The following is an 18,290-nucleotide window of genomic DNA, read 5'->3' as shown; positions in this document are numbered from 1 at the left end:
TGACAGCTGTTTCTATTTTCTGCTGTATTAAAAAGAAAGTCAGATCTCATGGAGCCAGAACTACTTTAAGTCAAATATTGCAAAGCCAGCTTCATTAATTTCACTAATGCAGACAGTAGAGCAGGCTACTAAAAATTTCAGGGAGAGATAAAAATTATGTTTGCAAACCTTGTAACTGTTGAAAGGATATACTTGATTTCATTTTGAAATAATCTGTTTTCTTGTGCCCTTTAAAGGTTCTAAAAATCAGAAACATGTCTTGAGACCAGAGTCTCTTGAAGGAACAGATGAAGAGGATCCAGTTACAGCGCTGGAGTGGGACCCTTTGTCAACTGACTACCTTCTTGTTGCTAATTTACATAATGGTATTCGGCTAGTTGATTCCGAATCTCTGTCCTGTATCACAACTTTTAATTTTCCCAGTGCAGCAGCATCTGTTCAGTGTTTAGCCTGGGTTTCTAGTGCACCTGGAATGTTTATAACTGGAGGTAAGCCTTTTATTTCCTGATTTATACAAAGGTAATAAATATAGGACTGAGTCTTCAAAATTGATACTTCAAGTTTGATCTTTCTGTTTCTTAACATTTCTACAAATAAAAGCATGTATGCATTGTACAAAAAAAATATACATAAAACTGTTGAAAAGAACAGAAAACTACACTAAGCAGTTTTTACTTATTTTATATTCACTGGGTACATAAACAAGTGACTTTAAAGTTTTTTTTATACTAAATAATTTCCTCATGCACACTTTAGCCACAAATGTGAGAGTTACTTTGGGAATGGGAATAAAAATGCATTGTACTAGTGGATGTCATTTCTTGATCCCCTGCTTTTCTTTCTCTATTTTTAGAATTAGAAAAAAAAAAAAAAAAAAAAATCTGTGCACTGCTTCTCTTCTACAGCATAGACGTTACTGCTCAGGTTGAACAAATGAATAAGGAAAGTGAGACTGAGCATATTTTTTAATGAGAGGTTCCATAGAGTTTATCTACTGAAGTTTAAATAACTAATGTTAATAATTATTGCTGTTAATGGTGATATTACCATGGAGATGACAGTGCCTGCTTATAAAATTCTTCTTAGGATTCTAAGTTTAATTGTTGTATTTCTTGCTTGAATCAGTCCTTAAACTGTATACCTCTGTGTACAGTAAAAAGAGGATAATAAAAAAATAAATGTTTTTGTATGTTTTTTTAAACCTCAGATTCTCAGGTTGGTGTGTTACGTATTTGGAATGTTTCACGTACAACACCTATAGATAGTTTTAAATTGAAGAAAACTGGTTTCCATGGTTTGCATGTGCTAAGTTCTCCTCCAAAGAAAAAGTGTAAGTGTAATTTTGATTGTTTTTCGTTGCAATGGCTGCTAGCTAAGAAAACCTTGTTTGTGAATCTTGTTATATCTGAGTCAATCTCTGTAAGTTTGTGTCAGCTCTGTAGTTCTTAATTAAACAAAGTACCCTCTGGTGCCAATGGACTAGACAAATGTGTAAAGGATCAAGGACTTTATAAGGCCCTTCTTTAGTAGGCCAGGCTTCATACAGGAATTCTCCATTTGTTTTGTTTTTAATCTCATTGGAGTACAAAGCATTTTACTCTTTATAATTGTTACTTATTAAATGAAAAAAAAATCTTACCTGTTTATATCTCTTGCTTTATTTTGTTAAGCATGTTCATCACAGTATCCTACTAAAAATCACCATACATCCTCAACAAGTGAGGCTGTTCCTCCTCCAACTTTAACCCAAAACCAAGCATTTTCTCTTCCTCCTGGTCATGCTGTCTGTTGCTTCATGGATGGTGGAGTGGGGCTTTATGACATGGGAGCCAAAAAGTGGGATTTCCTTAGAGATTTGGTACGTTTCCTTAGAGATTTGGTATGTTTCATCTCTGTCCTTGGAGTGAGAGTTTATTTGGCTTATACACTTTCTTCTAACAGCAAAAAATGGAGGATGAAGTCTTCGCAGCACTGTAAAACAGTTTTTGCCATTAAAAAGGGTCTGAATTTCTAGGAAACCAAATGACAGTTCTGAAGTTGAAAATAATTCTTTATTGCAAAAGTCTGACTCCTTCTGGCAATTTCTTTTCATCCAGAAATAAAGATTTAAGGGCTTGGGTTTGTTTTGGGGTTTTTTTACTGAAATTTTAATTTGATGGCCTTCTCAGAAATATTATCTGGAGGGTTTTCTATGATCCAGAATAAAAGTTCTAGTCAAATTAGAGAGAAAAATATATGTAACTCAGATGGTGAGGTCACTCAGTTTAAAATGACAAAGACTCAATTATTAAATCTTCTTTGAAGCAGAAATTAAAAACCAGGTTTATCACATATTAGGTGAGCCTCTTATTCACGGGACTTTTAGTTATTCTTGAGGATTTTTCTCTTTTCCCCTTTCCCCATTTCCTTTTCATTGGAAAAACTTGAATAATTTTCAGCTGTACTCCCATACATGTTTGAATAGAGGCTGCTGGTTGGTGTTCTATTTCCATTTTTGATTACTTTGGTCCTGTAAAGCAACTAAGACTTTAAAAAATTCTTATATATTATCTGTTTCTCATATATATGTCAGGCTAAATTCTACAAATGCATGTCTTCGAAAACAAGCAATTGACGTGAATTTTCTAATGGATTGAAGTTTAAACCACAATAGAGCACAGACTGTATTTAGAAACACAGAAAACTTAATGGAATACTAGAAAACTTGTAGAACATGTTCAACATAACAAGCTTTATTTTTTCAGTTGGATACTTTTTACCTAAAGAGCAAAATTATTTCTGTTTTAAAAAATTAATTTTTCTGGGGTTTTTTTTTAGCTTTTTTTTTTTTAAATTCTATTTTTTAGCAACTCAGTTCCAATGGATAATGCTAACAAGCTCCTGGCTTTGCATTGCCCTGTTGTTTCAGGGCAGAATTTTTCTTTTCAATAATAATGTATGAAAGGAAGGTGTGTTATAGTCCAGGCTATTTTATGCCTTTTAATTTTGACTGATGAGCCATAACATACAGGTGTTTTGGAACTCATAATCGACCTGATGGATTATAATACAATGTATTTTAGAGTTTGATCTAGACTTGGACTTCTGAAAAAAAATGAAATGTAATAAAAATGGATTAAATATTTGTTTCATTTAAGGGACATGTTGAGACCATCTTTGATTGCAAATTCAAACCTGATAACCCTGATCTTCTTGCTACAGCTTCATTTGATGGCACAATAAAAGTTTGGGACATAAATACTTTAACAGCAGTTTACACATCTCCTGGTAATGAGGGGGTTATTTATTCCCTTTCTTGGGCTCCAGGTAAGAATATTTTGCTTTAGGTCTAAATGTTCTTTGAATTAGCATTGACTAGCAGAATTTGTGTTATAAAAGTTGTAGTTTTAGATAGGAGGGTATCTAATAATGTTTAAACATAACTGAACTATTATCTGTGAAACCTGTATAATTCAATGCTTCCCACCTTGTTGAGGCTTAGCCTTATGAGGAATGATCTCAGTATTTCATACTGAGTCAGAATGGAGGGAGGAAGATCTCCAGAACCTTTCTAGCATTATATTATGCAGACAATGAAAGGGCTTTCTTTGCATGGGAAGCAGCTAATTAAAGGAATTCAGATTCTATTTTGTGCTGAAAAAGTGGAACATATGTCTTTAGTTCCTTCTCTTCCTTCTTTGTATAGGTTTCTAATCACTGAAGAGCTCTGTTTTTACTTTATTAGAATAGGGAGTACCTTTTCTGCAAAGCATCTACCATTTCTTAGAGAAGTCACTGAAGTCAGTGGGAAATTTTCTTCTTAAAACTGTTCTGCAACCCACTTAGGTGAACCTGGGAGTACATTTCTCATAGTTACTAATGTAAATAGTTGATGATAGGTAGGCATTCTCATTCTGTTTTAATTCTTCGGACAGCAGATGCATTTTTTTAAAAGTCTAAATAATTCAGCTCACTGCCATTCTCTCCTGTGCTTTTAAACTCTAAGAAATAATAGCTGACAGAAGAAAAATACTGTAGTGGGAAGCTGAATGTAGTCTGTGTATGTGAAATGAATTTGCACTTTTTTCATTTCAGGGAGTCTCTTGCACCTTGTTTCTCTTCACAGATTATTTGTCTTGCTAGATGGAAATTGTGGCAATATGAAATACAGTGTTTTCTTTTGTGTTATTTTGTTTCGAAACTTAAATTCAGTTTGTAGTAGTTGTTCACTGTGAGGGGCGCTTTTCAAGTCTTGTATTCTGATTTTAAAAAAAGAAAAAAAGTAAATTTAAGCTAATTGGAAGCATGTGCTTCAACTTCAGTTCCTTACCATCCTGTCCAAAAGTTCCTGTCCATTCCAGACAGAAATTCTGCTTCTTTCACATCCCTTATTCCTAGAGAGTTCCTCTCTGCCTTGTACTTTATTCCTAATATATAATCCAGTGTATGCCATCATTTTTATTTGGTCTCAAAAGACCTTTGAACATACTGATTACTCTCTTTTTTCTTTTTTTTTTTTTCTCCTGTCATTCTCCTACCTGAATCTCTTTGCATCTTATATATATACACTTTTCTAGACCTCTCCTGCGTAGACTGCCTTTTCCACCTCTGAAATGTGGCATAAAATAACAGTCAAAACTTATATAAATGTACCATATAGCTATTAGGAAAAGTATAGCTATATTGGGATAGAGGGTCACTGTGGTGAGGAGAATTTGGTGCCTTTTGGATTACTCGTGAATGGAGTCATATATTCTGATTTTCCGCCCTGTGGAGTGTGGTTACAGATTCAGGTACATTCTTGATGGGCTTAGGTGCTGCAGTGGTGCAAGGTTAAGAAGCCAAAGTACTGTTATATGTTCTATTGCATTCTTCCTGCTTTGTCTTAGTACCTAGGGAACTTTAAAAAAAAAAAATGCTGTAGTTGCTACAACTTTAAGCTTGAAACATTGAGACTACATCTCTTTTTCAGTTTGTCATATGCATCATGGACATTATTTTCTTGTCACCTTAACTGCAAGACTTTCAGCAGGCATTGAGAATACTTTTTACAACAATACAACTTTTATTTTGCCCTTACCTCAAAAATAGGAATGTAGAAAAGCAGGTCAGCCTTTTGCTGAAATTGGATTTGTGACTTAGTATCAAATGCTGGCCTTAAACTATGAAAAACTCTTGTTTATGTGCCATTGACATCTTCTGTTTATATTACTTTTCTTGAATTTAAAGTAGAAACACACTAGTCAAACAATATTGTGATCTTATATTTATTGTGAGATCTTACACATGTCTTTCTCTAAAGGAGATCTGAACTGCATAGCAGGTGCAACATCCAGAAATGGTGGCTTCATCTGGGATGTCCTAAAAGGCAAAATGATAACCAGATTCAGTGAGGTAAGATGAGATTACTTCTTTTTTTGTCTAAATGAAATGTAAGTTAGTCATTCTCTCTGTTGTCAACAAATGAAGATGGGTCAAAGTTCATATGTTTTTAAGAGGTGCTATGATATAAAAATTTATAGAAAGAATTATGTGGGTGCCAGTTTATATCTGAGGCAGAAGTATTTTTACTTCCTCAGACTGGGTTTGTGACATGAGAATGATGAAGCACCAGATGGTCTCCATTATCTTAAAATTGGTTCTGTAGTGATACACAGCAAAAGCATAGCTGATTCTTTCTTACATGTGTAAATGTATATGGACATACAGACTTTAAACTGGGTATCAAAATGTAAAATGATGTTCTGTATTTTCAAACAAGGCTCAGAAAAAAATTTCAGTCCCTGAAGTCCAGACTAGTAAAGCTCCATTTTGCAGCACACTAAAACAGTATGTCTTATTTAGAATCTTGCCTTGTATTACCTGAAATGTATGCAGGCATTTGCAAGTCCTGAAACAGTAGCATAATTGTTATTGGCAGAAGGAGCTATTTAATACTATGTTGTAGTATTCTATAATATTTTTTGTATTCTTAGTATACAGCTATAATCTTCAGATTATACAGACATAAGTAACTGTGGCATCTGCATCAGAGGATAAGGGATGCTCTTTAAGAAGACAGAGTTGGGGTGGGGGGGCTGGCGGAAAACAAATATACATACATACATTCAGGAGTTCCTGAGTTCTAACACTCAGAAGATTTGCACTTGTACTACTAAACATCTTTTCTCAAACACTCATTGTGATACGTGTCCCACTTCAGTTTTCACATAGCAGAATTATTCATGCCCCATTGTCATGGTTTAACCCCAGCCAGCAACTAAGCACCACGCAGCTGCTTGCTCACTCCCCCCCCCCACCCAGTGGGATGGGGGAGAAAATCAGGAAAAGAAGTAAAACTTGTGGGTTGAGATAAGAATGGTTTAATGGAACAGAAAATAAGAAACTAATAGTGATAGCACTAATAAAATGACAACAGCAATAATAAAAGGATTGGAATGTACAAATGATGTGCAGTGCAATTGCTCACCATATGCCGATCGACACCCAGCCAGTCCCCGAGCGGTAATGCCCCACCCCCACTCCCCCCAGTTTTTATACTAGATGGGACGTCTCATGGTATGGAATACCCCGTTGGCCAGTTTGGGTCAGCTGCCCTGGCTGTGTCCTGTGCCAGCTTCTTGTGCCCCTCCAGCTTTCTCGCTGGCTGGGCAGGAGAAGCTGAAAAACCCTTGACTTAGTCTAAAGACTACTCAGCAACAACTGAAAACATCAGTGTGTTATCAACATTCTTCGCATACTGAATTCAAAACATAGCACTGTACCAGCTACTAGGGAGAAAATTAACTCTATGCCAGCTGAAACCAGGACACCCATTAACTTCATTATTCCAACAAGTAGCTAACCTTTATTCAAGCTTCAGGTTTATATAGTTGAGGGTTCCTCATTCTTCAGCTTGACCCAGTTTTGTCTTTTGGATCTTGGAGAGTATGGCAGTTTTACTGTCTCTCTTCTCAGCCCCAATTTTTTTGGATTCTCAAATATCCCAGCTATATTGGGTGCTCATCATATGATTGTGTACAGTGTACTTTACTGGGAGAAAAGTGCTGAAGCCCATAGGAGAATAAAATAAAAAAGATGAGTCAATAGATGAGAGAAAAAGGGGTGAATTATTTCTTATTGATAGGTATTTTGCATTTTTTGAAGCATGGAAAGAATGGAATCTTCTGCATTGCCTGGAGTCATAAAGATTCCAAAAGAATAGCAACCTGCAGCAGTGATGGATTTTGGTGAGTGTTATTGGAAGAAAAAAAAAAATTGCTAAATGCACTTCTCAAGTCAGTAAACTTTGACAGTACTATCAGTGACTAATTTTAAAACTTTTCTTACTGGACAAAACTTGGATTATATTAATCTCCTGTACTTGTTAGGATATATTTTTCATGATTTTAAGGGGAAAAAAAAAGGGAAATATTTGCAAAAAGAATACTGTCTAAGACACTGTGATAGTGAAACTGAATATTGATTTTTATTTAGCCATGAATATTCTTGTAGGTTTCTAATTTGTAGATATGGAGGACACTTTTCAAAAGCTATCCCACTTAATTTTTTTTTTTTACATTTGTTATTTCAAGGACTAGAAATCACTATTTTCAAACAAAGTCGTTGCCATTATGCTATTACAGGAGTATAATAGCTTATTTGTAAAACCTTGCAAATGCCCATTGAGAACAATTTTGTGTGTATTGTGTTTCAGTACATTTTAAAATCCTTGTTCATTCTTTTCCTTTGCTACCCATGTTATTTCTGCTCAAACATAATGAGCATGAATTTTAGAAAACAATCAATCAACTTTTTTTTTTTAGTTGTTCGTTTGTTTTTTAAATCCCTAAAGATCTATTTGTACCTTAAAGCCATAGCTGCAATTTAGATTTTGGGCTATGAGGATCCTTTCAGGGAGGGAGGTACCGCAGTGGACATCTTTACAGCCTCTCCGAAGGAACATGGACTCTGAAGTCCAATTAAATGTTTTGCTTGGAAACAAACACTTGTACTTCAGGGGCTGTAGGAATAAAGATTTCTCATATTCTTTCTGTGTGCTTTTTTTGCTGTCTGGTTTATTTGCACAGAATCAAACTTGACTTTTGAATAGGCTACTTGGAATGCTTTTCTCCTCATAATATTATATTGTGATTGGTTTCAGTATTATTCGCACCATTGATGGCAAGGTTCTTCACAAGTACAAACATCCAGCTGCAGTGTTTGGCTGTGATTGGAGTCAAAACAACAAGTAAGTAAAAAATTAACCCAAAGAATTGATAATATTTACTATTTAAATTGATTACCAATAAAGTAACACAAAGTTTAGAACGTGATATTTACCATGATATTAGAGCACTGAATTTTTTTTTCTGTTCCCCAGTAGGATATGTCTGTAGCCCCTCTATGTTCCCAGTAGTGGATTTCATTGCCCAGCATGAACTTACTTAACTTTCAAAAGAGGATCTTTTCATATTGATGAGAGAAAAAAAAATTCTCTGGCTGCATATATAATGGGGAAAAAAAAGCAGACATTCAGGAAAGAGGGATTTAGGTTGGCTTCCTTTTAATGACTACTAAGCTGAAGATATAGCAGGCAACTAAATACACTGTGATATATGTTAATTTTGCAGGTAATTCCTAAAAACGACATGAGAACTTTTTGTCAAAAAAGCAATTATACAGTAATTCAGTCTATTAATAGTTGTGTGTTGGGTGCTTGGTCAGACTGCAATGCAAATACTGTTCCCTATTCCAACTAATGGATCTTGATCAGGTTTTTTTCTGATTTGGTATATTTAATTGGGTTATCAACAATTACATCATAAAGACACAAAGGGAAGCAAGAATATGCTATTTTTTAAAGTAAATTGCAAAAATACCCATCATATCTATTTTTAAACTAAAAAAATGTGAATACTTTTGATGATCTCTGTGACCGAGGATTTTACTATTTTTATTTTGCAGAGATATGATAGCTACTGGTTGTGAGGACAAAAATGTTCGTGTTTACTACTTGGCAACCAGCTCTGATCAGCCACTGAAAGTTTTTACAGGGCATACTGCAAAGGTGTTTCATGTACGGTGGTCTCCTCTGAGAGAAGGAATCCTCTGCAGTGGTTCTGATGATGGGTATGTATTTCTGAACTATTAGAAAATTTAAAAACTCAGGCAGGACTATTAGAGAAACTTAAGATCTTTAGTTGTGCTGGTGCTGGCACCTTTGAAAACTCTGAATAATATAGTAATCTAAATCTCTGTCTTGTTCAGATTCAGGCTGTAGCTTTGCTGTTAGCTTAATATTTGGGCAGCAGGATCATTATCTAAAATTGTCACAGCTGCTGTAGCAATGCAACTTTTAGATGCTTTCCCAAGAGTAGAGTCAGTGACTGATACCTGTTACTCCTAGGAATGATATAAGGAGGATACCATGTGTTTACATTATGTCTAAAGATATGGGTACAAGACCTGCTCTTACCTGATGTCTTTCAAAAGTATAATTAAGTAGAATCTCTGGAGATTTTTAATGAGTGCTAAGTACTTCTGTTTTGTTGGTTTTGATGACATTTTTTGAGGGAGAGCACATCAGTCTATGGTAAGCAGGAGAGGAAGGATTTTTCTATGATTCTAAGCCACATACTTGCAAAGTATACAAAACATTTTTTAAAGGATCATAGGTTTGGAGTATTGGCTTCTATTGCTTTCCCCACTATCATTCGTTAGATGTCTATGCTTGCAGCAAAATCTGTTAGTTCATAGTATAATGATTCATGAAAGAAACCAACTTGACAACAAACTTTTTACATGTAAATTCTCTCTGTTTCACATGAGCAAGAAGTAGTGAATCCAAAATTCTGTCACAGTGTCATTATGAGATATTCTGATTTTATTACCAAACATGGCTATGTAATAAAACTTGATTACAGAGGGATTTCCAGAATGCAGTGACACTTTCACTTTGAGGGAAGGGGATCGTTGAATAACTTAGTCCCAGGTAACACAGAAAGTAAGCAGTTTTTTGAGTTTATTGTACTTGGTAACACTCCTGTTCATAGTCAAACTTCGAGCTATTTCAGATGAGCTGTTGAGCACCTAGGCTTATACAGTACATTGGAACAGTAAGCAAGGGTCACACGTGAGCACATACTGCTGTAACGCTATACATACGTAAATATATAAAATGGCCTTCTAACTTGTGGATTCTACTTTGTGGCAAGGTCCATCAAATGGCCCCTTTGCAGCACTGGAGAAACTGTAACAGGTAGCTTTGCTGCCACGAGTGAGCTTTGGTAACATATTTGATAATGCAATAAAATTTAGCCAAAATTATAATGATCTTTTCAAGAAACTGAACTTTTAATTTCCTAATTCTGTAGTCTGCTCAAATAGCTATACCCAGAGATAGCAACTACTGAAAATAAAAGGAGATGTTAGAAACTGTCTTGGTTAAAAGGGAAGAAATAAATAGCGAGAAAGCTGGTATGAATTCTGCCTCATTACTTGTGTAATTATGGTGGGAGTTTCACAATTTAAGGTAGTGTGGTGTCCATTTCTGCCATGTGACAAATGCTTTGTTCAAAGGGGAGAACAGAATAGAATATTTTGGTTGGAAGGGACCTACAACAATCATCTAGTTAACTGCCTGACCATTTCAGGGCTGACCAGAAGTTAAAGCATGTTGTTAAGGGTGTTGTCCAAATGCCTCTCACACACTGACAGGCTTGGGGCATCGACCACCTCCTCTCTCGGAAGCCTGTTCCAGTGTTTGACCACCCTCTCGGTAAAGAAATGCTTCCTAACGTTCAGTCTAAACCTCCCCTGGTGCAGCTTTGAAGCATTCCCACGCATCCTACCCCTGAATCCCAGGGAGAAGAGATCAGCACCTCCCTGTCCGTGTCCCCTCCTCAGGAAGCTGTAGAAAGCAATGAGGTCGCCCCTCAGCCTCCTTTTCTCCAACCCAGACAAACACAAAGTCCTCAGCCATTCCTCATAGGACATGCCTTCCAGCCCTTCCACCAGTTTTGTTGCTCTCCTCTGGAAACATTCAAAGACCTTCACATCCTTCTGGAATTGTGGGCCCCAGAACACACAGTACTCAAGGTGAGGCCACACCAACACTGAACGCAGTGGGATAATCACCTCTCTTGACCAGCTGGTTATCCTGTGTTTGATGCCCCCCAGGATGGGATTTGCCCTTTTGAGTGCCAGGGCACACTGCTGACTCAGTGAGCCTGCTGTCGACGACACCCCCAGATCCCTTTCTGCAGGGCTGCTCTACAGCCACTCCTCTCCCCTTTTATGCTTGTGCCCAGTGTTACTCTGTTGCAGGTGCAGAATCTGGCATTTGGACTTGTTAAATTTCATCCCATTAATCACTGCCCAACACTCCAATCTATCTAGATCCCTCTGCAAGGCCTCTTGTCCCCCAGGAGAATCAACAGTACCTCCCAGTTTGGTATCATTAGCAAACTTGCTAATGTATTCAAATCCTGCATCCAGATCATTTGATAATATATTGAACAGAACTGGCCCTAGAACTGAACCCTGAGGAACGCTGCTGGTGACTGGTTGCCAGCCAGATGTGGTCCCATTCACTACAACCCTTTGAGCCCTGCTGTTCAGCCAGTTCTTCACTCGGTGCACTGTGAACCCGCTTGTCCCACCGTTGGAGAGCTTGTCCAGAAGGATGCTGTGAGGGACAGTATCAAAAGCCTTACTAAAATCCAGAAAAACTACATCCACCACCTTTCATTCATCCACTAGTGATACTGAAAAAGCCAGTCGAAGAAACTCTCTAAGACTCAATTTTGGAGTTTCAGAAAGCAGGCATTCTTTATTGCAGCACTGGGTGCACAGGGGATCGCTCCACCTATCATGCACACCGTCAGGCCTAATTGTTCAGGTTAAGTACATGTTCTACATACATATTCACTAGATTTCCGAGAAATGTTATACATATTCATTAGTTTTCTGGGAAACTATTAGCATATGCAAATGTCCTTTACACAGGCGCATTGAAGGTCTCTGGTGGTCTTCCATAGTCTTCCTCAGTTGTCTGCTACTTGACCCTTCTCAGATGATTCTGCACAGTGTGATCTTCTGCATGTTTGATACATCTTATCCTAAAGAATGCTCGTTAGTGCTTCTATTATCTATGCTTACATTTTGATGTAATTCACATGTATACTTCTAAACTAAGTTACCTAAAAGGGCTGAAGTACTTCTCTTCTTCAGTGGGGGCTCATCCGGGATGGCCCAGAAACTGCAAGGCCATCCAAAAGCAATTTCTCACACGTTTTGCAAATACAGAACCCCCATCCACTACTGATCAGCAAACAATCAGGCAAAGAAACAGCAACGCCATTGTACTCAGAAAAACATCCTGCATCACTAGGAGGGTAGCCTTATCATAGAAGAATAGCGAGTTAGTTAAACAGGACTTTCCCTTTGTGAACCCATGTTGACTGTACCTGATGATTGCATTATTCTTTAAATGCCTTTCAGTAGTACCCAGTATGATCTTCATAATTTTTCTAGGAACAGAGGTTAGACTAACAGGTCTATAGTTTCCTGGGTCTGTTTAGAAGGCTGTTAAAGCCATAAGAAAGATAGATCTTACAGTTCTGTTTTGTTTTTCTTTCATTCTTTTCCCCTTGAGAGTCCTAACAGACAAATATAATACACATCCAGGCATATGAGCAAACCTCTTTTCTCTCACTGACATGTAAGATAATGGGGCATGTGAGGTTTTTGAAAGACTATGTGGTGGATGGAATAGTTTCTTGCCTGGTGAACTGCCTTTGGTGTATTTTGTACCCTATCCTAAACATGAAGGGCATTGGCTGCTACCTCTCTTATTACAACTTCTATAAACATACTGCAAATAAATATTCTGATAAATTTGAAGCTTAGAATGTTGCTGAAGTAGACAGATAATCATATTTCAGTAGGAGATTTGATGGACATAGGTCTCTTTTATCCTGTTTCAGTACTGTTCGAATATGGGATTATACACAGGATGCTTGTATAAATGTTCTTAGTGGACATACAGCTCCAGTACGGGGACTGATGTGGAATCCTGAAATTCCTTACCTTCTAATATCTGGCAGTTGGGACTATACAATTCGAGTCTGGGACACAAGAGATGGAACATGTTTGGACACAGTTTATGATCATGGTGCAGATGTATATGGTAATATTTTAAACTTTTGTTTTATTTCTGTATTGAAATGCATTTTAAAATATCTTAAAATTTATAAAATAATGTCAACTGGTTATTAGATAAACTTAATTATTTGACTACATTTTTAAATGCCTTCTCTACTAGGATTAACATGTCATCCTAGTCGTCCATTTACTATGGCATCTTGCTCTCGTGACTCCACTGTGAGACTCTGGTCATTGACACCTCTTATAAACCCTCTACAAATAAACATCTTAGCAGATAGATGTTGGGATGAGATTATCGGTAATACAGGTAAGTAAATTGTATATACCGTTGTTTTAATTTTCTGTATGTATTATAATTTTTTCTTTTTTTCTTGTTTTTTTTTAATTTTCATGTATAAATCTTTGTGTGTGTTAGATCGTGCTGTGGAATCTGGTGCTCCTCCTTTGCTATGTGGTAAAGTTTCCAGGGATATTAAACAAGAAGTGGAAAAATTGACAGGAAATCCTCGAGGAAAAAAACTAAGGTGGTTTTCAGAATGTTTTTCAGTAAGTACTCTGCAAACTTAAGGATGTTGTCAGTGTACATGACTTTCTCTTCTGAAGTTGATCTCCAAAACTGAAATAAATTTCTTCTCTACCATTTTTTTTCTCTCTTTCTTAAAGAGGGCTCAGAAAATATGCAGAAATCAATTCAGTCTCTTAAAAGTTCTTCATGTAAACATGTCCATGACTGAATTGTTTGTCAGTTGTGAACACTAATTTTTCACAAAGTGAAACAGGTGGGATAATTAATTTTCCATAGGCAAAGTTTGATTTGACAGGAATTTTCTATTGAAGAAAATGAAAAGATGTGTTTTATCAAACTACTTCGGATTTTTTTAATTTTAAACCATCAAAGGGACACCCTCGTTACAGATAAGCTTTGAACTGCCCAAGTGCCTGTGCCAAAACTGCTGTATTACCTTCTAGGAGCTGTAGATCTGGATAAGCCATGCCCCAGTATCCATCAATTGCCTTTCCTCCATTGTACCGTAGTATTTCCTATAAATCATTGGAGCCTTTTTGTGCCGTTGAGTTAAAAATATAAACTACTGGGTTCCTGTGAGTGCTTATCTGCATAGGAACTGAAGTTGAGGTAGAACAAGGACAAAAATGACCTGGAACTACAGCTTGTGTCAAGCACTGCTGTGACTTAAGTCAATACACTGATCTACAAAGACCTAGTTCATCCAAAATACTTGTTTTGATTTCTAGCGAAGTTGAAGTCTATGATTTAGAAATGCTGAAACAATCTTCCTCAATTACAAATCTTGAAATTTCATGTTTTATTAAAAATAGATTTTTATGGAATTTCTTGTTTTACAGAAGTTATGAATTTTGATGTCCCATGTTGATTCAAGAGTAAAACTGTTTATAAGATTAGAATTTTCCAAGAACAAAAACTTTTTTTGATCAGCTGTGTTCAGTGCTTTTTGAGTTCAGAAAATAAAGTGTTGTGCTTAAACTATAGGGAGTCAAATAAGAGGTTTAAGGGACTGAAAAAAGAGGGAATAGTCTCTTTTTTTTTTTTTTTTCCTAGCAGGATCTCCTGCTTTTTACCAGCTCAGAAATAATTGGACTTCTAAAGGTGTAATCCTGTTATTCTTATAAAAGCTACTTCAGGTCAAAGGTTTAATGATTTACTTTTTTTTATAAGCTTTTAATTACTCACTCTCTTCTAGACCTCATTCAATATTAAACCATTGTCCTAGTTCTACAGAAGGATTGATTCAAATGTTAGACCAATAAAAATGCTTAAAATGTATTTAAAAAAAAATTGCCTTGATGGCCTGCAAGATTTTTTGCATATGCAGTTATACCATATTGTGTCTCTTTTAAGATTTAATATTAAAATAGTAATCTAGATTGTGGCAGTTGAGCCTTGAAGTTGTTTTTTACCTGGCCCATGCCTTTTGCTCTACAGGAAATGCTAAAATAGTACTAGGGCAGCTCCTGCATCCCAGCAGCTGAATGTTGTTTTAAGCCAGCAGTAGCCACCAAATAGCTTGTATTCCTTTGGGAGCAAAAGGGAAAACTCTAATGGTGAGCCATCAACTATGTCCACACATAACCGAATACTTACATCCACAGATCTTGCTCTATCTTCACAGCCTTCAAGAAGACTGAAGGAGTTGTAGCATCTTGAACTAATTCATGTCTTCATAGTAAAGCTTCTAATACTCATCTGAAATTGTATTTCTTGAAATTGACTGACAAATGTTTTCCAATGTCTTTGTAAGTTCAAGTTTCTCTCTTGAACATTACTGTAATACAACTCTTTTCTTCCCTAACAATTTTAGCCTCCAGGAGGCAGCAAAAATTTATGGGATTTGGTTGCTGTAATAAAAGGACAGGATGATAGTTTGCTTCCACAAAACTACTGCAAAGGAATTATGCATATGAAGCATCTCATTAGATTTAGAACGGTAAGTGAAGCATAAACAGTATGTGAAAATGGCTGTTAATCCATATAGCGTTTCACTCTTTAACTTTTAATGCTTTACAAAAGGGTCACAATTTATTTCATGTCCAAAGATATTTGTGCAATATAGGTTCTCTGTGCAATACTGGTCTGTTAGAACAATAGCATCAAGCTAAGTCTGCGTGACTTCATGCATACTCAGTGTTAAAAGGCTAGGTTACAGTTGTTAGCTAGAAAAGCAGTTTTCAAAATAATTAAAAGAAATGACAAAGCAAGCATCATTACAGCTTGAGCTATGAAGTGAGTTTGTCTTCCCTATTATATATACTGTACTTTTAGATTCAGTAAAGTCAAATTATTTGGTTGTATAACCAGGAAGTTTGTAGTTATGTTCAGGTGCAGGGACAGGGGAATTCATGTCTGAAAATGGAGGAGAGTCAGCAGACATACACTCTGTAGCTGTCTGGAAGAAGGAGTGGAAAAACAAGAACCCATCAGTAATACAGATGTGCAGCTGAAGAGTGACTCAGATGTGAATGTGAAATTCAAGTACTAGGCCATAAATTTATTAGTAGCTGTGTATGTGAATATGCAACCAGACATAAAATTTGTGCAGAATATGGGGATACGTGGTTCTGTCAGGGACTTCTTAGGGATACTAAAGTATCCCATACTCTGATGACTGGGTTGTAAATAGAGGAAAGATATCTTTTGGTATGGATCAGGAAATGTGTAACTCCCCACTTGCCACCGCCAGAGCTGAATACCTGCCAGCTATCATCTGCTGTTTGCTGTTGCAGGCTGCCTCTTGCAAAATGACAGACTCTTAAAGAGTGTCCTAACATATCTTATGACAATGATAAAAAAGATAGCATGACAATGATAAAAAAGATAGGCGTGCCAAGTAAAAAAGTAACATAGTTTGTTTTTTTTTAAAAAATAGATCCTTTCTCAGCAGCTGCCATTAGTCTACATTCCAGTTTACTTTGGTGAAGAATGTTCAAAATTTGTTCTCCATCCTCCATATATGGTATTGTAAAGCCATGACTAGCCAAACACCATCTCACATATATTGATGATAGAGTTAAACTGAGAATTCTTGAAATGTGAAGTGAAGCTCCGCCTTGCCTTTTTTTACATTAAATGTGATCCTGTTGCAGCTTGTCTTAAACTCTGTCAGATGGAAAATTTAGTCTTCTTTCTTCAACTAATATAAAAATTGCAGTGGTTGGGAATATAAATCATTTATTGGTCGTAAGGTTAATGGGGTATGACAGATCATGACACAGGTTGAGCCTACTGTATTCTTTCTTTATGTGGACATCATTATAATGGTAATAATTACAATTTCCAGCTATTTTCTCAAAAGGATTTTTTTCTTAAATGATAGCATTTATATTCCATTGTAATGTTTGACACTAGTTCATTCTTAAGAAAACTTGTTGTCATCGCAGAAAACTATTTTTTTAAAAACTTTTTTATCTTTTTTTTTTTTTTCTCCCCCCTTAGTCCAAGGCACAAGAATTGACAACAGTAAAAATGTCCAAGTTTGGAGGTGGTATTGGTGCACCAAGCAAAGAGGAGAGGCTTAAAGAAGCTGCAGAAATACATTTAAGATTAGGACAAATTCAGCGATATTGTGAACTAATGGTAGAACTTGGAGAGGTAAAATATCAGAACGTTATTGAAGAACAATATAATACGAAGTTTTCTGAAAATCAGCTATCCTAGCAAAGATGGGGTAGCAACAAAATGGTTCCTAAATCCAGAAAAGAATAATCTTGCTCCAATTATATTAACATATGCAGTCTAATGCATAGCTCATTCCTTATTTAACCTTTTGATAAATTTAATGGAAGAAACATGAAGCTAGCTAAAAATACAACTGTTTCTGAAAATAAAATGGTGAATAAAATGGTGAAAATAAAAAGGTGAAATGTATTGCTGCTTTCTCCTAGTGGGACAAAGCTCTCTCAGTTGCACCTGGTGTATCGATGAAATACTGGAGGAAGCTAATGCAAAGGTAAGGTAGTAAAAATATGATGCTGAACTGTAGTTTCTGTCCATAAAAGGACACAGACAAGTAGGAAGGATGGATACTATTATCAGTTGTACTTGGCTTTTCTAGTGATGTTACCTTTTGTTCAATAACCTTTGGGATGGAACTGGGGAAGATTTCAACAACGATTTTGTGTGCAGGAATCAAGTTAAAGGCTTGAGAATAAATTGCAACTTTAACCGGAAACTCTTTAGTGCAGTATCCACATTTTGCAAGTCTTCTGAGGTCTGGAAAGGCAGATGGGTTTCAGTGAACTTTATATGGCTTCATTTAACACCTATACCATAGAGATAAGTTTAGTGATCAATTATATATGTAGATCTTTCTTGCTTATTTATTCATTTGTTTAATTAGGAGAGCTGATCAGTTAATTCAGGAAGAAAATGACGATGTCATCCCATACTGTATAGCTATCGGAGATGTGAAGAAACTAGTTTCTTTCTTCACTTCAAGAGGCCAGCTTAAAGAGGCTCTTCTTGTTGCACAGGTATTATTATGTATAACAGTGTGGGAGATGTATTTAGCTCTTAGTTTCTTACTCGAAAGATGACAAGCATATTTAAAAGGCTAGCACTGTTTGCTTTTGTGAAATGGCTAAATAATTATACCTTACTCCTTACTTCTGTATTGTATTGACAAGGT

The 18,290-nt window shown here is 36.2% G+C and overlaps 1 protein-coding gene and 1 long non-coding RNA gene across 2 annotated transcripts in view; one reads left to right on the top strand and one right to left on the bottom strand.

Annotated features, from left to right (window-relative positions):
* The window catches only part of WDR17 (WD repeat domain 17), a 51,136-nt gene that overhangs the window by 15,900 nt on the left and 16,946 nt on the right, over positions 1 to 18,290 (top strand). The window contains exons 5-19 of the mRNA XM_075028155.1: positions 237 to 488; positions 1,208 to 1,330; positions 1,671 to 1,858; positions 3,138 to 3,306; positions 5,282 to 5,373; positions 7,126 to 7,208; positions 8,123 to 8,209; positions 8,926 to 9,090; positions 12,948 to 13,150; positions 13,286 to 13,435; positions 13,544 to 13,674; positions 15,468 to 15,593; positions 17,099 to 17,254; positions 17,548 to 17,612; positions 18,003 to 18,135. Coding sequence (XP_074884256.1) covers positions 237 to 488; positions 1,208 to 1,330; positions 1,671 to 1,858; positions 3,138 to 3,306; positions 5,282 to 5,373; positions 7,126 to 7,208; positions 8,123 to 8,209; positions 8,926 to 9,090; positions 12,948 to 13,150; positions 13,286 to 13,435; positions 13,544 to 13,674; positions 15,468 to 15,593; positions 17,099 to 17,254; positions 17,548 to 17,612; positions 18,003 to 18,135 — 2,123 coding nt within the window. The remainder of the gene's footprint in view (positions 1 to 236; positions 489 to 1,207; positions 1,331 to 1,670; positions 1,859 to 3,137; positions 3,307 to 5,281; positions 5,374 to 7,125; positions 7,209 to 8,122; positions 8,210 to 8,925; positions 9,091 to 12,947; positions 13,151 to 13,285; positions 13,436 to 13,543; positions 13,675 to 15,467; positions 15,594 to 17,098; positions 17,255 to 17,547; positions 17,613 to 18,002; positions 18,136 to 18,290) is intronic.
* The window catches only part of LOC142031176 (uncharacterized), a 35,762-nt gene continuing 22,706 nt past the window's right edge, over positions 5,235 to 18,290 (bottom strand). Inside the window, exon 3 of the long non-coding RNA XR_012650440.1 lies at positions 5,235 to 5,340. This is a non-coding gene — a long non-coding RNA (uncharacterized LOC142031176). The remainder of the gene's footprint in view (positions 5,341 to 18,290) is intronic.

Source organism: Buteo buteo, chromosome 1 (genome assembly GCF_964188355.1).
Source record: "Buteo buteo chromosome 1, bButBut1.hap1.1, whole genome shotgun sequence".
Lineage (NCBI taxonomy): Eukaryota > Metazoa > Chordata > Aves > Accipitriformes > Accipitridae > Buteo > Buteo buteo.
This window is presented reverse-complemented; position numbering and strand designations above follow the sequence as displayed.